Consider the following 17,089-nt stretch of genomic DNA (forward strand, 5'->3'; position numbering starts at 1 on the left):
ATTTAATTTGTGCTATTATTATTTTAATTATTCTGATCAAAATTCAATTAAAGACCACTTAAAGAGTTAGCTGAAACAGCTGCAGTTCAGAAATAAGAAATGTGAAGAAACAGAAATAAGAATCAGAGTTTAACCAGGTGAAAATGGAAGTCAGGAAAAAAAATGAGTTAATGTGAACATATTATAATCAGGCCTATCCCTTTAATCAAATAAATAAACAATGTAAATAAGAAAACAAAATTATATGTCATACAAACCATTTTTCTGTTGAGTTTTGTCATTATATCTCGTGCAAGTGTAAAAAATGCCTAGAAGTAAACAAAGATTTCGTTATTATATATTTATATTTTTAAACAGAAATGTAGAAATGTTTATTATTTCACTATAAAATATAGTTATATTACTTTAAAGTTCTGAATTGAGAAAAGAACATAATTGCAACTACAGTAAACACATGAACACTGTATCTTATTTTTCAATTGTATCATTAACGTTTTCCAATGTTATCGAACTGTCACTCTTTCAATTCATCAAATACTTTCTGCACGTACTATCTGGCACAAGTTCCTAACATGAACCTGTTGAGTTATGGGTAGTTTTCTCAGCAGACCAGGAGCGCTTGCGAGGAACAGGTTCTGGGACATCTGCTCGTCCCCATGATGGGGCACAGTCCCTGGCCTGCGAGATGCTGGTTATTACCCAGTGGCTCTAAGATCTGTTTTCTCAAAACTCTCTATCTTCTCCTCCCAACCTCCTCTCTTTCAAATTGCTTTCACTCTTATACCTGAGAATATATAATCTTCCATGTCTTAACACTCCAAAATCCCAACGGTTCTCACAGCTCAGCTAAATTCCCCACTGTGGAAATCAGTTCAAATAGAAGCAGGACGAATCTCAGTAACATTTTGTGCCTGGTGTTTATTGACCCAAAGCCACACCAAACATTTAGAGAGTTTCTGTGTTAATACAGAGTTTCTACAGAGCCAAGACTCTTAAAGCTTCTTCAGTTGTCTCCGCGCTAAACCCACTGTTATCTTGATCTCTTGGCTCCCAATCGCTCCTGATGCCCTCAAAAATGTCGAGCCAAAGGACTACTCCCAATCAGGTCAAACAAGCAATACGGTAACTACTGTTAGCACTCACAGTCTGTCGCACTGTCACACCGTTCACCTGCAAGTCTAAGTTTCTAAGTTAGCCCATCCCAGTTTCATCAGGCTAAGTTAAAGCTCTGGGAAAACTGCTAACTTCTGCAGGATACCTGGCCAGAATAAGCAGTTCGGGCAATTCCCAGCTCTGTATTTCCAGAGTTTAACACTCTCCCTAAGCCACAGGTGTGATCAGGGTCGGACTAACAGAGACGGAAGACTGCTCGATGAAGCCAGGGTATGGAGTTCATCCTGAGGGAACAAACCTACACGGGCCATCTCAGTGAGCAAGCTTTGCTCCTGTCTCCACCATTAAAGCTGACTGAAGAGGCTCCTCTCTTTCTGATGGAAGGAAATCCTTCCGTGGCAGGCAGATGGAAGCATTTTTCTGCTTATCTATGCTTGAGTAAGTAAGTCAGTAGAGGCTTCCTGTTTCCTAACACCCATTAGCCAACCTGAAAAACTGAGTATTGGTTATTTAAAACAAAGACGATGTTCTGATCAGTGTCTACTAGTCCATTAAGTCATCTAAGTCTCAATTAAAAAAAAATTATTTTGGGGGGGAAGGAAATTAGGTCTTTATTTTTAATGGAGGTACTGGGGCTTGAACCCAGGACCCTGTCCATGCTAGGCATTCACTCTACCACAGAGCTATACCCTCCCCCTCAATTTTTAACCGTGATGTCCGGGTGAACAGTGAATAGCCTGAGAAACTAAATGTTTATGAAACTATCAATATTATTGTTAATTACCTGTATTAACACATAGTACATGTATTATTTTTATGGTCAGCTTAAAAAATGTTTTTTAAAAAGAAAATATTAACAACTCTGCCCTTGGTAAAGAAAATCTGTTCTTCGAATACTTTAGATAATTTGGTTTTAACAGTTAACTTAATGAAAATTTATTAAAACTGCTCTCTGATAAACACGCTTTCTTATTTCTGCTTAATGCATTGTGTTAAAATGTATCAGGCTTAATCAACTTCAAATATGTACACTAAGGGAATCTGCTCAATAAGCTAACAGTTTAACTCTCTCTTGAGAGAGTGCAGACATGAACGTAATTAAGGCTCCCGGCTCCCAGCTACTACAGGATGACACGAGCGATGATAAATGAGCAGACAACACTGTGCTCGGTCGGCTAGAGCAGGATTTCCAGCTTCCCACACAAAGGGCAAAGCTGAACTTAAACTGAACTTCCATCTTCCGTTCAGTGACTCTTAACTGAGCAATCTAATACAGCCCATGTGGAGGATGGGTGCTGAAATTCAACAACCAGGGTCCGCCTGAAAGTCAGAAGCGCAACAGTTTACAAACGGAAGTGGGGTTCCCACAAGACATTCCCTAAGTCAGAAAATGGCAAGGCTGGGAGACTTGCTTGAACATGGGCCCTTAAGACACTACTGCTACTACGTAACAAACCACCAAGCATCCTTTCTTACCTCTTCTACATTCGTACTGGATTTTGCACTTGTCTCCAAGAATTTAATCCCATAGTCAATTGCTAACTGAAAGACAAACAGAAACATTTAAATTCAGTGCAAGTTTTTTAAACATAGAGAGTACTTAGTTCAGAACTCCTGTGGTTCTCAAATTTCTTTGCTTTATTCTATTGTGTTTAAAATTTAGGTATCTAACTTCATCATCAAAAATATTTTTTCTTTTTATTTATTTATTTTTTCCTTTTTGTTCAGTGTTAAATAAAATGGCACCACTTCCACTGAAAACACAATTGAAGTACTTCTCTTTTTTCTATTACACTTTCAGTTTTCTAATACACTTACTATAAAAACTGAGAAGTGTACCTCTACCCTTAATTTGAGATTCATTTGCCCCTTTCATCTGCTCCCAAATTATAAGCCTCCAACAGTTATTATCATACAACTTTTCATATTTTTTTAAAATAAATTGGTGCATTACAGAACAAAAGCTTAAAATACTGAGTACTCATTTCTTGGGTTTCTGTTGAGTGTGGCAAATTGTGAACTCCCACACATTTCCAATACCCCCAAAGAGTTTCCACTTCATTTACAACACCAAGATTAAGGGACTGTTTTTAGAGGAAAAATGTTTGCAGTCAGATTGAAAAGCAAAATGCATTTTGCATGTATCACTAAAAAAAGGCTAAAGCAAAATTCCAAGACTTAGAAACTGAAGCCTATAAGTCAATTTGGAAAATGTCATAGAAATGAATATGTACATATAACAAACTCTTGTCTTGCAGGGCACAAAATAGAGAAATGCCTATAAATGACCTTTAAATGATAACCACAGTGTGATAAGTTTACAGAGAGTTTATCCATAATGGCTTAAATCTAATGTGTAGTAAAATATTCTTAGAAAAAAAATAATGAATTGGAAAATGATTACTGTTGAAACTTCACCTCTCCTCTTATTTTTTTCAAAGAGAATGAATTATTTTAACTTCAAAACTGGGCATTTTCACATAGATAGTGAAGAAATAGCCTGAACGCTAAGCTGCAGGAGTCTGAAAAAGGACCAACTTCTATCTCCCAGAAAACAGCAAATTCTTTTGGAATGAGTCATGATTACACAGTATATGGAGCTAGATCTCGAATACTAATTCATACCGTTCAAGTATGGATTACATCTTTTTGTTGTTGTTTTTAACAGATTAAAATATACAAATTTTTCAGACTTAAATCAATAATTAAATGTTTAGCATGAGTAGATTCCAATCTTTCCGCATTCAGTTCCATTTACCTTCTCCCCTCTTTCTTTTGACACTTGTCTTTTGTCATTCATATCACATTTGTTACCCAGGATCATTCTTTCCACATCTGAAGAGGCGTGCTGCCGGGAGAAAACAGTGTGTTATAAAAACAGCCTGAGAAAAACACAGTTGCTCAATAGACAAATCCTAACCTGTCAGAAACATACCCATAAATTTAATAATAAGACAAACAATCTTTCACTCAACACAAGTCCTGATTCAGAGAAAAAAAATTAACAGATAGGAGGAGGGGGAAAACTACAGCATAAGAGTCTGTGCAAAGCCTTTTCTCCCCAAAGGCTTAAAGTCATCTCATGTCCTTTTTTGCACATGAACAAACAGAAACAAAACTTCTAGTTATCTAACAACAAGACTTCCAAATATGAGTTTGGGTCAAAGAAGGGAAAAAAACCTCAGTACCGAGTGAGCCAGTGAGGAAGGCATTTCGGATTCTGAACTACGTAAACAATAAATTCATGTAGGTTAACCGAAACGCGTATGAAATTATTTCAGAGTCAGATTTCTTTCGGAAATATCAAACACGTTAAAAAATCTTAATACCAATCAATCTGGAACTAGGTCAAATTTTCAATATCTAAGATGAAGAAACTGTTGGGGGGGCAAAATGGTAAGTTGCTGGGATAAAGATATATTTTTGCCAGTCAAACAGCATGGAGGGACAGACAGCATCGGGAACCAGATGTTTTAATCCTGGTTCTCCTTTTTAAAGGCTCTATGAGCACATGCAAGTCACTTCTTTCTGGCCTCTGTCTTCTTATGTGTAAAATGGGGACTTGGATTAAATTATTTTCAAGATGGGGGCCGAGTTTAAAATTCTGTGAAACTGCTCCTCTGTCTGCATCCCCCCGCCCCGCCCCGCCCAGCAGAGCAGGCGGACCGGCGGCACCGGCACCGGAGACGCCACCGGAGACGCTGCCCTCCGTGGCGCCGCGCAGAGCGAGGGCCAGCGCTGCCCTGCTTCCCGGCAGCTCTGCTGCGCGCTGGGGAGACAGGAGGAGCCCTTCGCCATCACCCAGCAGGGCCCCCCTCTAGCGTCCATTCTCCTTCCATACGCACCTCTTCAATGTTTCTGATCCAGTTTTTAATATTGTCAAAGGACTTTTCGTTTGTGATGTCATACACCAGCAGAATTCCCTAGAAGAGGAAAAAAGATCTTTGTTTAGTACTACATATATTTAAAGCTATAGAATATAAGGTCAATGTACTCCTCTCCTCCAGAAACCCTTTGCTGGTCCTCTTTTTTGTCTTTATGAAAGGAATCTAAAAAAATTTTTTAAAGTACAGAGGAACGAAAATACATAAATAAAATCTTCCACTGTCTCACCATGTAAACAAATACGCTGTTAACATTTTCACTGTTAACCTTTAATGAATTAGTGATTATGGTAAAGGTGATACACCCTTCTACCTGACCTCATATGATCAGACTTGGCACCAACTGAAGTTGGAAGGGTGTTTAAGCAAAACAGAGATAACAATGAGAGTAAGAGGTTATCACTTCTGTGGTGCACTTGTTTGTTCTAAGTAGAAATTATCTTGCTTCTTATACTAAGATTATAACCATACTACTTTAAAATTATTTTTTATACGGATTGATCAAAATGTTACTATCTAAGTAAATCACAGACATTCAAAATATAATGCATTTGTTATACAGGTTTAATGAAAGGCATCGTCATCATATTTTAAAAGACTTCATGTCTGATCTTTGTAAATGGTTTATCTTCTAAATGTTTCAACTGACACCTGTAGGCTACCTATTGTAAAATCTATACCACGAGGCCATACTTCTGTATTAAGTGCGAGATCCACCCATGTGTCCATTCATGCAACAAATATTTAGTGAGCACCTATGTGCCTGACACTAAATGCGACCAGCAGTAAGATAGACAAGGCCCCTTCCTCTCACGGATAGCTAGCAAAGAAAACAATGAATCAATAGTAATACAATTAATTATAATTTTGATGACTGCAATGAAGACGCACAAGGAGCTCTGAGTAAAGATAGTAACCTGATCCGGCTGAGGGGCTGGGTGATCAGGGAAGGGTTCCCAGAGAAAATGACATTAAAGCCAAGGCCTGAGGACTGAGCAAATGAAATGGGCAAGGGGGTAGGGGCTGGGATGAAGAAGGGAAGCCCTTAGTACCTGGGACACAGCAGAAATGGGATAAATGTCTTGCTAACCAGGAAGGCCCAGAACCCACTAGATTGAGTCAAAGCACGTCAGCTTGGCAAGAGTCCCCAGATCCAACTGGAGAGGGGCACCAGGTGAGGCCAAAGAGCTAGCCGGGTCAGATGCGCCTTGGAGACCACTGCCTGGACATCGTCTCCCCGACGTCTCCTGTGGTCACCGAAAACTCAACTAAGTGAAATCCGAGGATGTCTTCGTCCCTTCCAAATCCTCTCTTCCTCCTTGTTGAGGAAAGGCAATGCAACCCTGCCAGCCAGCTCAAGCAGACCGCTGAGAGTCACCTCCACCACCGCCAGTCAGTCACCAAGTCCCACAGACCCAACCACCTCAACATTTCCACAATCTGATACCCCTTAACCCGCTACCTCCCCTGCATGGTCTTATTCACAGCTCATCAATTAGCCTTTACCTGGATTCCTGTCACAGTCTTTAACTGGTCTCCCTGCTTTCAGTCTTAACCTCCACCTCTCTAATCCACTATCCTTAAGGGCACAGAGTTACCTCCTCATTGCTTAAAACCCTTTAGTATCTCTCCATGGTACTTATAATTCAATGAAAATTCCTTAAATGGTAGGCAAAGTCCTTCAGGGTCTTGCTTCCAACTTTGTAAATAAATATAAAATATAAATGTACATAAACATAAATCACATAAAACACACATGTACACACAGATAAAAGAATCCAAGAAGCATAGCAGAACGTTAACAGAAGCCAACTCTTACAGTGGTGGGATTTTGGGTGATTTCGTGGTATTTCTCAAAGCTTTCTATACTACAGGTAACCTTCTGACACCCAGAAAAATATATGTTCTTATTCAAATTTAAGTGACAAACAGTATTCTTCTCTGTCTCCCTCCTCCTAGCCTCAAATGCAGATGTTTAACTTTGGCTACACTGTAAAGAAGATTTTTACAATTATGAAGGTAACTAAAAAAAAAAATGAAAGTGGAGAACTATACATTTAAATGGCACATGTTGTGTTCCATATATTTTACCACAATGAAAAGAAACCTCAAAATGCAACCTGAACAATTTCTGATTCAAAGTGTTTAGCTGCCTACAACATTAAAATTAACCAACAAACTGCCTTCGCTCGACTACCGTTTGGGCTGTGTGGACAACCTTGATCTCTGCTGCTGTCTGTCTCTCAAGTAGCACTCTGGGCGGTTAGCATGGGAAGTGTGAACACAGTGTAGCGGTCAAGGGCACAGACTCCGGAGTCAGAGGCATCGAGCCTGGGCTCCATCACAAGCCAGCTGGGAGATCCTGGAGACGTTATTTCACCCCTCTCAGTCTGCATTCCCTCATTTGGAAAATGAGGACCACACATCTTCCACACTGGAGTTTTCAGGATCTACTGAACTGTTTGCAAAGTACTTAACCCAGAACTCAGGACACAGTTTGGACTCAATAATTGGCAGCTATTATGAATTTATATCTTTGGTTTCAGCAGCAGAAAACCGTCGACTGTTTCCTATGTTTGTAAGCTAACTGATATTATGAATCCATCTGAGATACAAATCAAGTGTCACAGTTAAGAACTTTTTGTATCTAGTATCCACACCTATAACAACCACAGCCTCCTTACGGTTCACAAGGCAGCACTGGTCTAGGAGAAATGTTGATAACGCAATGATATGGTCCCTTCTCCCCCCGAAGGCTGATTGTTCATCAGGGTAACTGGTATGCCCAAGGATGTCGCTGAATGGTTTAAAATAGACCAAAGGACTCTGTCACGGTGGCAGACCCAGTACAGTGCTTACCGAAGTGCTGTCGATGTGAGCCAACCAAACTGAAGCTGCCAGGACCACCACCTGCTGAGACGAGAACTCGTCCCAGTGAGACCATGATGGCCGCACATCCCACTGGAACAGACGACATGTGGGACCCAAGACTCAAGTAGAGCAGGATTCCCCGAAGATGTATCTAAGGCTGTTTCTAGGTCTGAACTTTTCCAGTGACTCATCCCTTCAGCAAGTGTTCGCTGAGCATCTACTATGTGTAAGGCTCTGGCATCACAGAAGAAGAGACAAAAGCCCCTACCTTCAAAATGGGGAAGACTGGCAACAGCTTCTAGCTGTTAAAGTGATGTGAAAAAAGGCGAGGCAGCAGACAAATGAAGAAGACAGACAATCCTCAGATCAAAATTAGAGAACACATTTCAGGGACCTCTTTCCTTAGACCATGAACTGGAGCTCAACAGCCGAGGGAAACTTTTGCTCCACATTCTAAGTGTTCTTGCCCACTCTCTAGTGAAAACAGGCTTGCAAGTGGTATCGATACATCTCCCCTACAAAATGAAAAAGCGGTCAGTGTAAAGGTTTGTAAGACGCCTCTAATCAAAATGACCTGTAAACTATTACAAACCATCCCTGTTAAGATGTGCTTATTTATCAATCCTTTCTGGGGGAAACAAACAACGAACAAACAAACTTCTTCCAGGCACACAAGTGAAGTCCCTTTCCTTTGATTCCAATCGGAGCACAACAGAGAGTAGCTGACAACCATCCTTCTTAAAACGATGATCTTTCACAATCTTAAACATATTACAGGGTGGAGAGTGGAGAACACACACACATATATAAGATGCTTAGCGGTATACAGTGCCAAGGTGACAGAGCTCTAAAAAGGAATCCCCAACCTTTGTGGGGGGATGAGTTACTGGCACTCAAATAATGGCGGTGTGTGGCAGTGGAGGAGGAAAGGAGAGTGGCATGACAAGGAAGGGATGTGTGGATTCAGATTTCACAGTCCCCAAGGCAAAGGGACAGCTCTGTCACCCCCACTCCACCCTCAGGACCACAACAGTCTTTCAAGCAATGAGCTGGGTGTGATGGCAGCCGGTACCCCACAGTCCACCAGGGTGGGTACAAGATCTCAACTGTTCAACTTTCCAAGACTCTCTGAGCATATGGGGTTTCATCGTAATTCAAAGCTCCAAGTTATACTTGGCTTAGGCCTAAAAACCAGAGATAAAGCCCCGTCCTGGGCCTGACCTTCTAGGCTTGGTTCAGCGGGGCTCAGCTTCTAAGCTGCCTTACTCACCACTCTGCTTGCACCACCACACAGCATCTGCCCGAGCCAACAAGCAGTGTAACTGGGTTGTAGACATGAAGCATCTTAGGATGGAACACAGCCAAGCGATGAGGTTATGATAACAAAAATAAGGCTAGGATGTAGCAAAGAAGGCCCAATAGCCAAGATTCACCAGACCCTAAGCCTCTAAGAGTCGTAGATCATTCGGCCACTTCCTGGCCAGCTGGCAGAATGCCGTGGCAGAGACTCCAGAGAGAGGGGCCAAGAGGAGTGGATGCTGTGGACCTGGCGAGGGACAAGGGATGGGGGTGGCAGGCTGAATGGGGAGAGGGTGCAAGAAACAAACATTTGGTCACAGAGATCGTGGCTTGCTAAGATCTGGCAAAGGTGTTAATAAAAGGGAAGGGCACAGAACTGCACGACCACTCCCAGTGTTTAGATCAGAGATCTCAAACACCTACAGGCTAATTCCATGATTAATATCAGGAAGTATCCAGCTGCTAAACACAAAACATAAAAATCCCTTTAAATGTTTTGTTTCCACATCAAAAAAGGGGTCTATTTTCTCCAATGTACTAGACTCCAGCTTGAATCCTACAACCTTGACGACTGAATATTCATGTTTTACTTTCACAAAACCCTAGCACACACTCACCATGGCTCCTCTGTAGTAGGCTGTTGTGATGGTTCGAAATCTCTCCTGACCCGCTGTGTCCCTAAAATTTGAAACAAAGGAAGAGTGGTTTTAAAAGTCATCCCCAGTAGCACTGAGGAGAGGCTCTGAGCTGTGGGAGACATGAGTGTGATCTGCTCTCAGATGCAGCGGCTTCAGGACGAAGGGGAGCGAGACACAAAGGGAGCCTGTTGTGCGTCTGTGAGCCGGGGGCGGCGTGGCCGCGGGAGCCTGTCAGGAGCGCACAATGGCTTGGGTGAAAAACTTGGATCTTGATGATAAAAGCAGCAACGGGAAACTGCACAGCTCTGCTAGGAGCTGGCGTGTTACATACATCAAGCACACGTGGGAGAGAACAGGGAACGGTTCTAAATTCTGGACTCCTAGAGGTAGCTCTGCTCCTTTTGACAAATGCCTGACGATTGAGGCATTTTGCTCTCTTGACTGAAAGTCTGATTTCTGTACAAAGCAAGCAGTCAGGCTGGACTTACTACTTTGTAAATTCTGCTCAGCCGAGCGCACTAGAATGGATCTCCTCAAGGGCTTTCCCAGCTACAGGGCCCGTGATTAAATGAGGACCTGGAGGTCAACATACAGTCATTGATAACGTTTCCAAAGACTTCAAAATATGAACAGCACCCCCAAATTACATAAACATGCATCCATTCTTGCCCTTTAGTTGATGGCCTATCACTAAAATCCATTGTGAAAAAGGCAAACATTTCAAACTACATTTACCAAAGCCATCCCTATAAAGGAAGTCACATTTCCTTGATATCTGGGAAAATCAATATTCCTACCTTTGCCACATACCACAAGAACTAATTTCATCTCTATGTTGCTAAGACAAAACTAAACTGTATGATTTGATTGCTTCTAAAAAAAGAGGCATTTGTGGAAATATACTAGAAACCTAATGTATACCAAACCCAAATGAGATGAAGGCCCAAGGGAAATATAGTAAATTAAAAACATTAATAAATACCTTAACATTTATGTACACCTTACAAGATACTTTCACATGGTGCTCACGTGATGCCCACCACACTGGGGTGCTATTACTGTCATCCTTGTTCTGCAGAAGAGGAAATAGACTCAGGGGGTGGAGGGGGCTGGGGTACCAGCTCTGCCCCTAAACAGCTTACACCCTTGAATGAGACTCAGGGATCCTCGGTCTCAGCTGTTCGGTGCAGGGCCAGGCCGCACACTACTGTCATCTTATCCTGCCATCCTCTCACTGATCAGGATTAGAAACACAGGCACTCGTTTGGTACTCAGCAACAAATCCTCAGGAAAGCAGAAGCCAGCACCTTTGAGCAGACTAACTGTATTCTCGTTCTAACACCCTCTGTGATTTAGAACCAGCTCTGCAAAGAGGATGGAGGAGAAATCTCCTAAATGTAGGCCATGAAGACCGAACAGAGACTATTTTGCTACTGAGAGTGCTGATAAATTGTGCTATGGCATTCTAATTAGCTGGTCACCCACAGAGAAACTCTCCTCACTGCTATGATCAGGGCTGTACAGCACAGAGTCAGAGATTCTCTTTGCTTCCCCCTTAATAAAATTTTCTTTTTATCTTTAAAGTACTTGACTTCTTACAAAATACCAACAGATGCAAAGGGCAGTGTGCAGTGACCTTCACAGAGTTTTCCCTTGCAGCATATGGGAACCTCTACATGAGGCTAATCCATGAAGCCGACTCAACGCTCCATCACTAACCCAGACATGCGCCCTCAGATGGACTTAACCACTTTAAGTCCAGCTTCCACCTCTACAGAAGGAGGGCTGGTGGATTTCAATACGATGGTCTAGTTCTATCCTGGTTCTGAAATTCAAAGGAGAAAAATAGCCTCAGGAACAAGCGGGAATGTATCTTATGACTTTACTATTTTGCCCTGTTTCCTTCTTAGTCTATGATGCTCTAAATTTCTAAGCTTTGTTTCCTGCTGTCATGGTCACACATTAGATCAGTAATCAAAACCATCATCAAAAACTTTCCTCAAGACTCCACATTTGTGTGGCTCCATGGAAGACCTTATACTGAAAGAAATTTAATCAGGCTTAAAAAAAAACAAGAGGAGTTTGAGTTCAAGCCAAAAATATTCAGCCAGGCAATCTGGAGGAACCGTATTTACTCACTGCAGTTTGACAGATTCTTCAGAAACTAACCAGTCAGAGTTGGGTGATCATGAGGAGAGCTTTGCCGTGCGTATTACAAGGTGAGAGAAGAGAGGCAGGACGTTCTCCTCCCTTATTCCCCAGGGCGGTGCTTCTCATTTTTTTATTTAAGGAGAGGAAATATGCAAATAAATGATAAAACATCAGAGCCGGAAGGGAACTCAGATGTCATCAGTCTGACCAATCCATTTACAAACGAGGACAAGTAGGCCCTAAGAAGGGAAGCAAGGGGCCCCAAGTCCTCAAGTCAGAGACCGGAACTGGATCTGCCCTTTGTTCGGGGTTCCTACCACTCGACTATTTTGTCTTACTTGATTTCACAGCTGCAACAACTACAAAGAAAAAGTAACTGACCCGCTTTAGAGTTGAGTTTCCTCCCCAGTAAAACTAGCATTTTGGAAGAATGAGTTCTCAGATCTCTCCTGGCTGTCAGAGTTAGTGTATCTTCCTCACCATCTCACTCTCGGTGGAGAGATCTCTGAATACTTACCCATTTCCCCTTGGTTCTGAAAAAGAAAAGGTGTTTTAGCCACCACAGGATACCCCTATCTTATCACAATTCACATTTTAACTCGCACTTTCAATTCCTGATGAAAGTAGAAACATTGTGTGCATATGTGTATTTTTACTTACCATATCTGAAGCTTAATTTTCTTTCCATCCAGTTCTATCGTTCTGATTTTAAAATCAATTCCTGCCAGGAAAAGAAAGACAGACATGTTCACTTTCTTTCAGTATAATCCAAGTCTTATTAGGAAAAGGACAAAGATTTCTATTGAAAAAAGCTCTCCAACGCACTGGAAAATGTGGACACAGAGAGGTTGTGAATGGTATGTTTCCACCGAATACAGGCTGAAGAAAGGAATGCTAATTACTCTGCAACGAATTCCCACCCATGTTAAATGCAACGTATTATATGCCTCATTATTTTGACATAAATAGATCACATCCTTCAAAGTTACATAATTTAGGGAAACTGAGAACATGCCATATTTTCTACTTCCTGAAATACATATAAACAAAGCTTCCGACCGACCCTCGTGCCCCCAACCTTCCCTAAAGAAGGCTGTGAGACCTCCACTTCCTCCCAACTGTTTCTTTAGAATCTGCAACTGGCTAAGAAAAGGAAAAAGAAAAAAAAATCCCACCTATGTGGGAGCAGGGATGAGAAAGCCTGTATATTTATTTTATACAGTTAGCAAGCATTTTACAAACATTTTGATAAGTATTCCCCGCATCTTACTGGCTAGAGCTGAAATAGCCAAAATGTTTTTTAACCTTGGCTACACTTCAGGATTACGTGGAAAACTTAAAAGACAAACAAAACTCATGACTAGGCCTGCTTCCTTCGCCAGATTCTAAGATTCTGATTTAATTGGCCAAGGGTGGGATCTGTGCACTAGTTACTTTAAAAGTTCCCCAGGTGATTCTAACCAGGAGCCAAAGTTCAGCACTCAACCAGTAGCATGGGAAAGTCATTTGCAGTTCCGGCACTCAAAACTTCACTCCCTCCCTCACCTAACATCCCCACTATGGTAGCTCAAAACTTACTCGGCAATTTGAGCTACAAAGAACCACAAAGTCCCTGAGAAACAGCAGCTCGCTCTGCCATTTATCAGGATCAGGCTGCTACTCTTTCTGAAGGCACCAGTGAGCGGATACAGCTCAGCTGCAATTTGCTAAATCCTCATCACCTGGCGACTCAGCTTTATTTCAAACTTTTCTATTCTTTTGCATTCTCTATAGAAGCCCTTAAAGTGGTTTCCAAGACATTTCAAGAAAACATGTCAATTATGTATCCTCCGAAGTGACTTAAACATTAACTGTTATTATCTGGGGGGAGAAGAGCCTTCAACGGCTATGTTACTACAATATTTCTACAAATTAACACTGAGAACACCCCAAAAGGTTGCTTGCCAGCTCCACCTTCACAGAAGGTGGAGGCATAAATCAAATGGATTTCTCTCTTCTTCTCTGCAGGGCACTTTTCCTCCAAGGAACCTTCTTTTTTCTTTTTTTTTTAAATTGAAGTTCAGTCAGTTACAACGTGTCAATTTCTGGTGTACAGCACAATGTCCCAGTCATGCATACACATACATATATTTGTTTTCATATTCTTTTTCATTAAAGGTTACTACAAGATATTGAACATAGTCTTCAGGGAATCTTCTTAGGTACTCTTGTGAATCTTAGAACAGACAACAATCACACCCAAGCTAATCTAGCAGAATAGTTTCTCATTCTTTGCCCTAATAACCATGAAATATTAAGAAATACCATTTGATACCCCAAATCCCCAAGTTTTCTGTCTCACATTTCCTCCTCTAAGGTACCTCAGTATGGTGGGATCTGCGGTTGCTGAAGCAAATTTAGCAACACAGCATGAATATTACTGTTCGCATCACAGAGAGCTTACTGTGGCCATCATTCATTTAAGACTTCATACACATTGATTTTTATTGTAGTTTCTTTCTTTTTTTTATTTTGATTTGTAAGATCTAATTTTTTAAAGTACAACGGACTTACCATGTTACGTTCATTTTTTGTGTACAGTAAAGTGATTCAATGATTTTTGTTTTTACATATTTCCAAATCCAGTGCAGCAAAGACCCTCTAGGGGTTCTCCTCTAGCCTTTATCCCTTTATTTTGGCCCCCTCACAAGAACAATGCCCAACAGCTGGTAGACAATAATAAATGTTTCCTGATATTAACATTTGAAAAAAAACTCATAATTTTCCAAACTCATAGAAACAGAAAATAGAATGGTGGTTATGAGGGGCTGGAGGTAGGAAAAGGGGAGCTGTTGATTACTGGGTATAGTTTCAGATCTGCAAGATGAAAAAGTTCTAGAGATTTGTTTCACAACAATGTGAATTCACTTAACACTACTGAACTGCACACTGAAAAAAAAAACAGTTATGGTGGTAAACTTTATTTTGTGTATCTTTTTTTTTTACCACAATAAAAAAAGAAGAAAAATTCATGACTTTCAAAATACCTACTATGTATCCGGAAAAGAAATTTCTTAATTGGAAGACTAAAGTCATCCAACATTCCATCTTTTAATAGTTCATTCACATTTTAAATAAAAGATGATGCCTATCAAAATGCCTGTCAAGTGAATACTTTTCCTTACTCTGTGCTGTTAAGATGGTAACTCCCTGTTCTTTCAGGGCTGGGCATCATGGGTGGCTTCTCCACCTTCATTCAACAAAGCCATCTTGAGGCTCCCTTAAAGTCTCAGTTACTCTCCATTCATTTGAAACACTGAGGAAGCTTTCTACTGACCTAGCCTTTTGTTTTCTGTGTTTGTCAGAAGGATTCTCTTTCTGTTATCTGAGGAGGTTCTACCATTTTCTGGGATACTTAACTGCCTTTGCACCATTCAGAGGTTTTCACTGTTTTCTAAGAGTTGGGAACTGGTATTTAGCTTCGGCTGAAGCGGCTATGAGGAGCCAGTTGACAGACAAATGCTAGAGACCACAGTCAAATTAGCACAACCTGAATTTCACTAAAAGTGGGAAATGTCATTTATGCTATTATTGAAAAGCACTGGACCTGGACGTCAAAAGACTTAGACTGTAGGTTGGGTTCTGTCATTAACAACTTTTAGGAGGTTGCTCACTGGCTCTGAATCTCTGGATTCACATCCATTAAAAAGGCTGAGAGGATCTCATTACCTAATTTACCTAGATAAATTAGGTAATGTGCTGTGCTGTGCTGTGCTGTGGGAACTCTGAACTTCCATATAAATTTAAGATATTGCACATTCAGATTCTGTCGCCCCGCAGCTCTTGTCAGGTCATGCAGGGATGATAGAAATATCTTCCCAGGATGCTGTGCCAGCATCTGTCCCTGGCCTGATTCCCCTGCGGCCACCGTGAGAGTAACTTACAATAATCCCTGTGGTACCAACACCACCCCACTATTTAAGAAGCCAGAGATCCAACATCCTCAGCCAGGCAGTAAGCCTTTCCCCATTGATGTGCGCTCTTCCCACGCCGCAATCCTCACAGCTTCTCTCTGCAGCCTTGGCCTCTGTGTCTCTCGGGGGCCCCACACCTCCACCCTCTGCATGTACATGGCCACCTCACTGGGCAGCCTTCTCTGATGCCCCTCTACCCCATGCGGTCCCGGCCCTCCTTCCCTTCTTGGCTCTTTGCTCAGCCTTATCCATCCCCACCTCAAGGCAGGGTTTTCCCACGGTAGTTCAATCCTGCGTGTCTGGGTTTATTAACGTATTGCTCTGAATTGCTCTCACATGAGCAAGGGCTCTAGCCTTTCTTTGCCAATTAGGCTGCACACAGAAACACAGATACAGTAGACACTAAACAAAAGGTTTAATACCCTTATGCAATTAAGTAAAGGTTAAATTCTACTAAGTGCGGAGAGAGCTAAGAAAACCCTGGATGTTCAGAGATTTCTTAGCAGACTATAGTGAGTAAGGATGCAGTGAAATCTTATTACAGTAAGAAAATGAAGATCTCTACATTATAATTCATGTTGACAATAACATCCGTAGAATATATAGTGCATTTACACTCGCTTTAAAATTTAAAGAAAAGACAGGGAGGTGGGGAGGGTATAGCTCAAGTGGTAGAGTGCGTGCCTAGCACTCAGGAGGTCCTGGGTTCAGTCCCCAGTACCTCTTCTAAAAATAAATACATAAACCTCCCCCTACAGAAAAACCAAAAACGAATTTGAAGAAAAGAGTCTACTCCAGGATTAAAAGAATAGCCAGTCATAAGGATAATAATATAATTATACTGATTAGGATGTTTTCTGCTGCAAATAATAGAAACCCCAATCAAACTAGCTTCAGGTAATTTGTTGACTCATATGACAAGCCCAGTGGTGAGCTGGGGTTCGGGGATGGCTCAGTCAGTAGTTCCGGCTCCTTTCTCTGTACCTCCGTTGGGTCTGCCCTCATGGGAGTGTCAATTTCATCCTCTGACTGATAGCAGTTCCTGACCACAACAGCAATACTGAGAAGAAAAGCTATCATCTTCCTGTGCCTCACTCTTGAATGTGAGGAAATGTTTCCCCAAAGCCTCCAGCGACCTTTCCTTCATGTCTCATTTCTGGGTTTATAACCATGGGAATGT

At 41.4% G+C, this 17,089-nt stretch overlaps 1 protein-coding gene across 1 annotated transcript in view; it reads right to left on the minus strand.

The window, feature by feature from the left end:
• The window catches only part of RAB8B (RAB8B, member RAS oncogene family), a 58,583-nt gene that overhangs the window by 4,806 nt on the left and 36,688 nt on the right, over nucleotides 1–17,089 (minus strand). Inside the window, exons 2-7 of the mRNA XM_006209571.4 lie at nucleotides 12,617–12,677; nucleotides 9,785–9,845; nucleotides 4,959–5,036; nucleotides 3,872–3,961; nucleotides 2,590–2,655; nucleotides 258–308 (exon numbers count right to left, since the gene is read on the minus strand). Of these exons, the coding sequence (XP_006209633.1) occupies nucleotides 258–308; nucleotides 2,590–2,655; nucleotides 3,872–3,961; nucleotides 4,959–5,036; nucleotides 9,785–9,845; nucleotides 12,617–12,677 (407 nt within the window). The remainder of the gene's footprint in view (nucleotides 1–257; nucleotides 309–2,589; nucleotides 2,656–3,871; nucleotides 3,962–4,958; nucleotides 5,037–9,784; nucleotides 9,846–12,616; nucleotides 12,678–17,089) is intronic.

This window comes from Vicugna pacos, chromosome 6 (genome assembly GCF_048564905.1).
Source record: "Vicugna pacos chromosome 6, VicPac4, whole genome shotgun sequence".
NCBI classification, from domain to species: Eukaryota; Metazoa; Chordata; class Mammalia; order Artiodactyla; family Camelidae; genus Vicugna; species Vicugna pacos.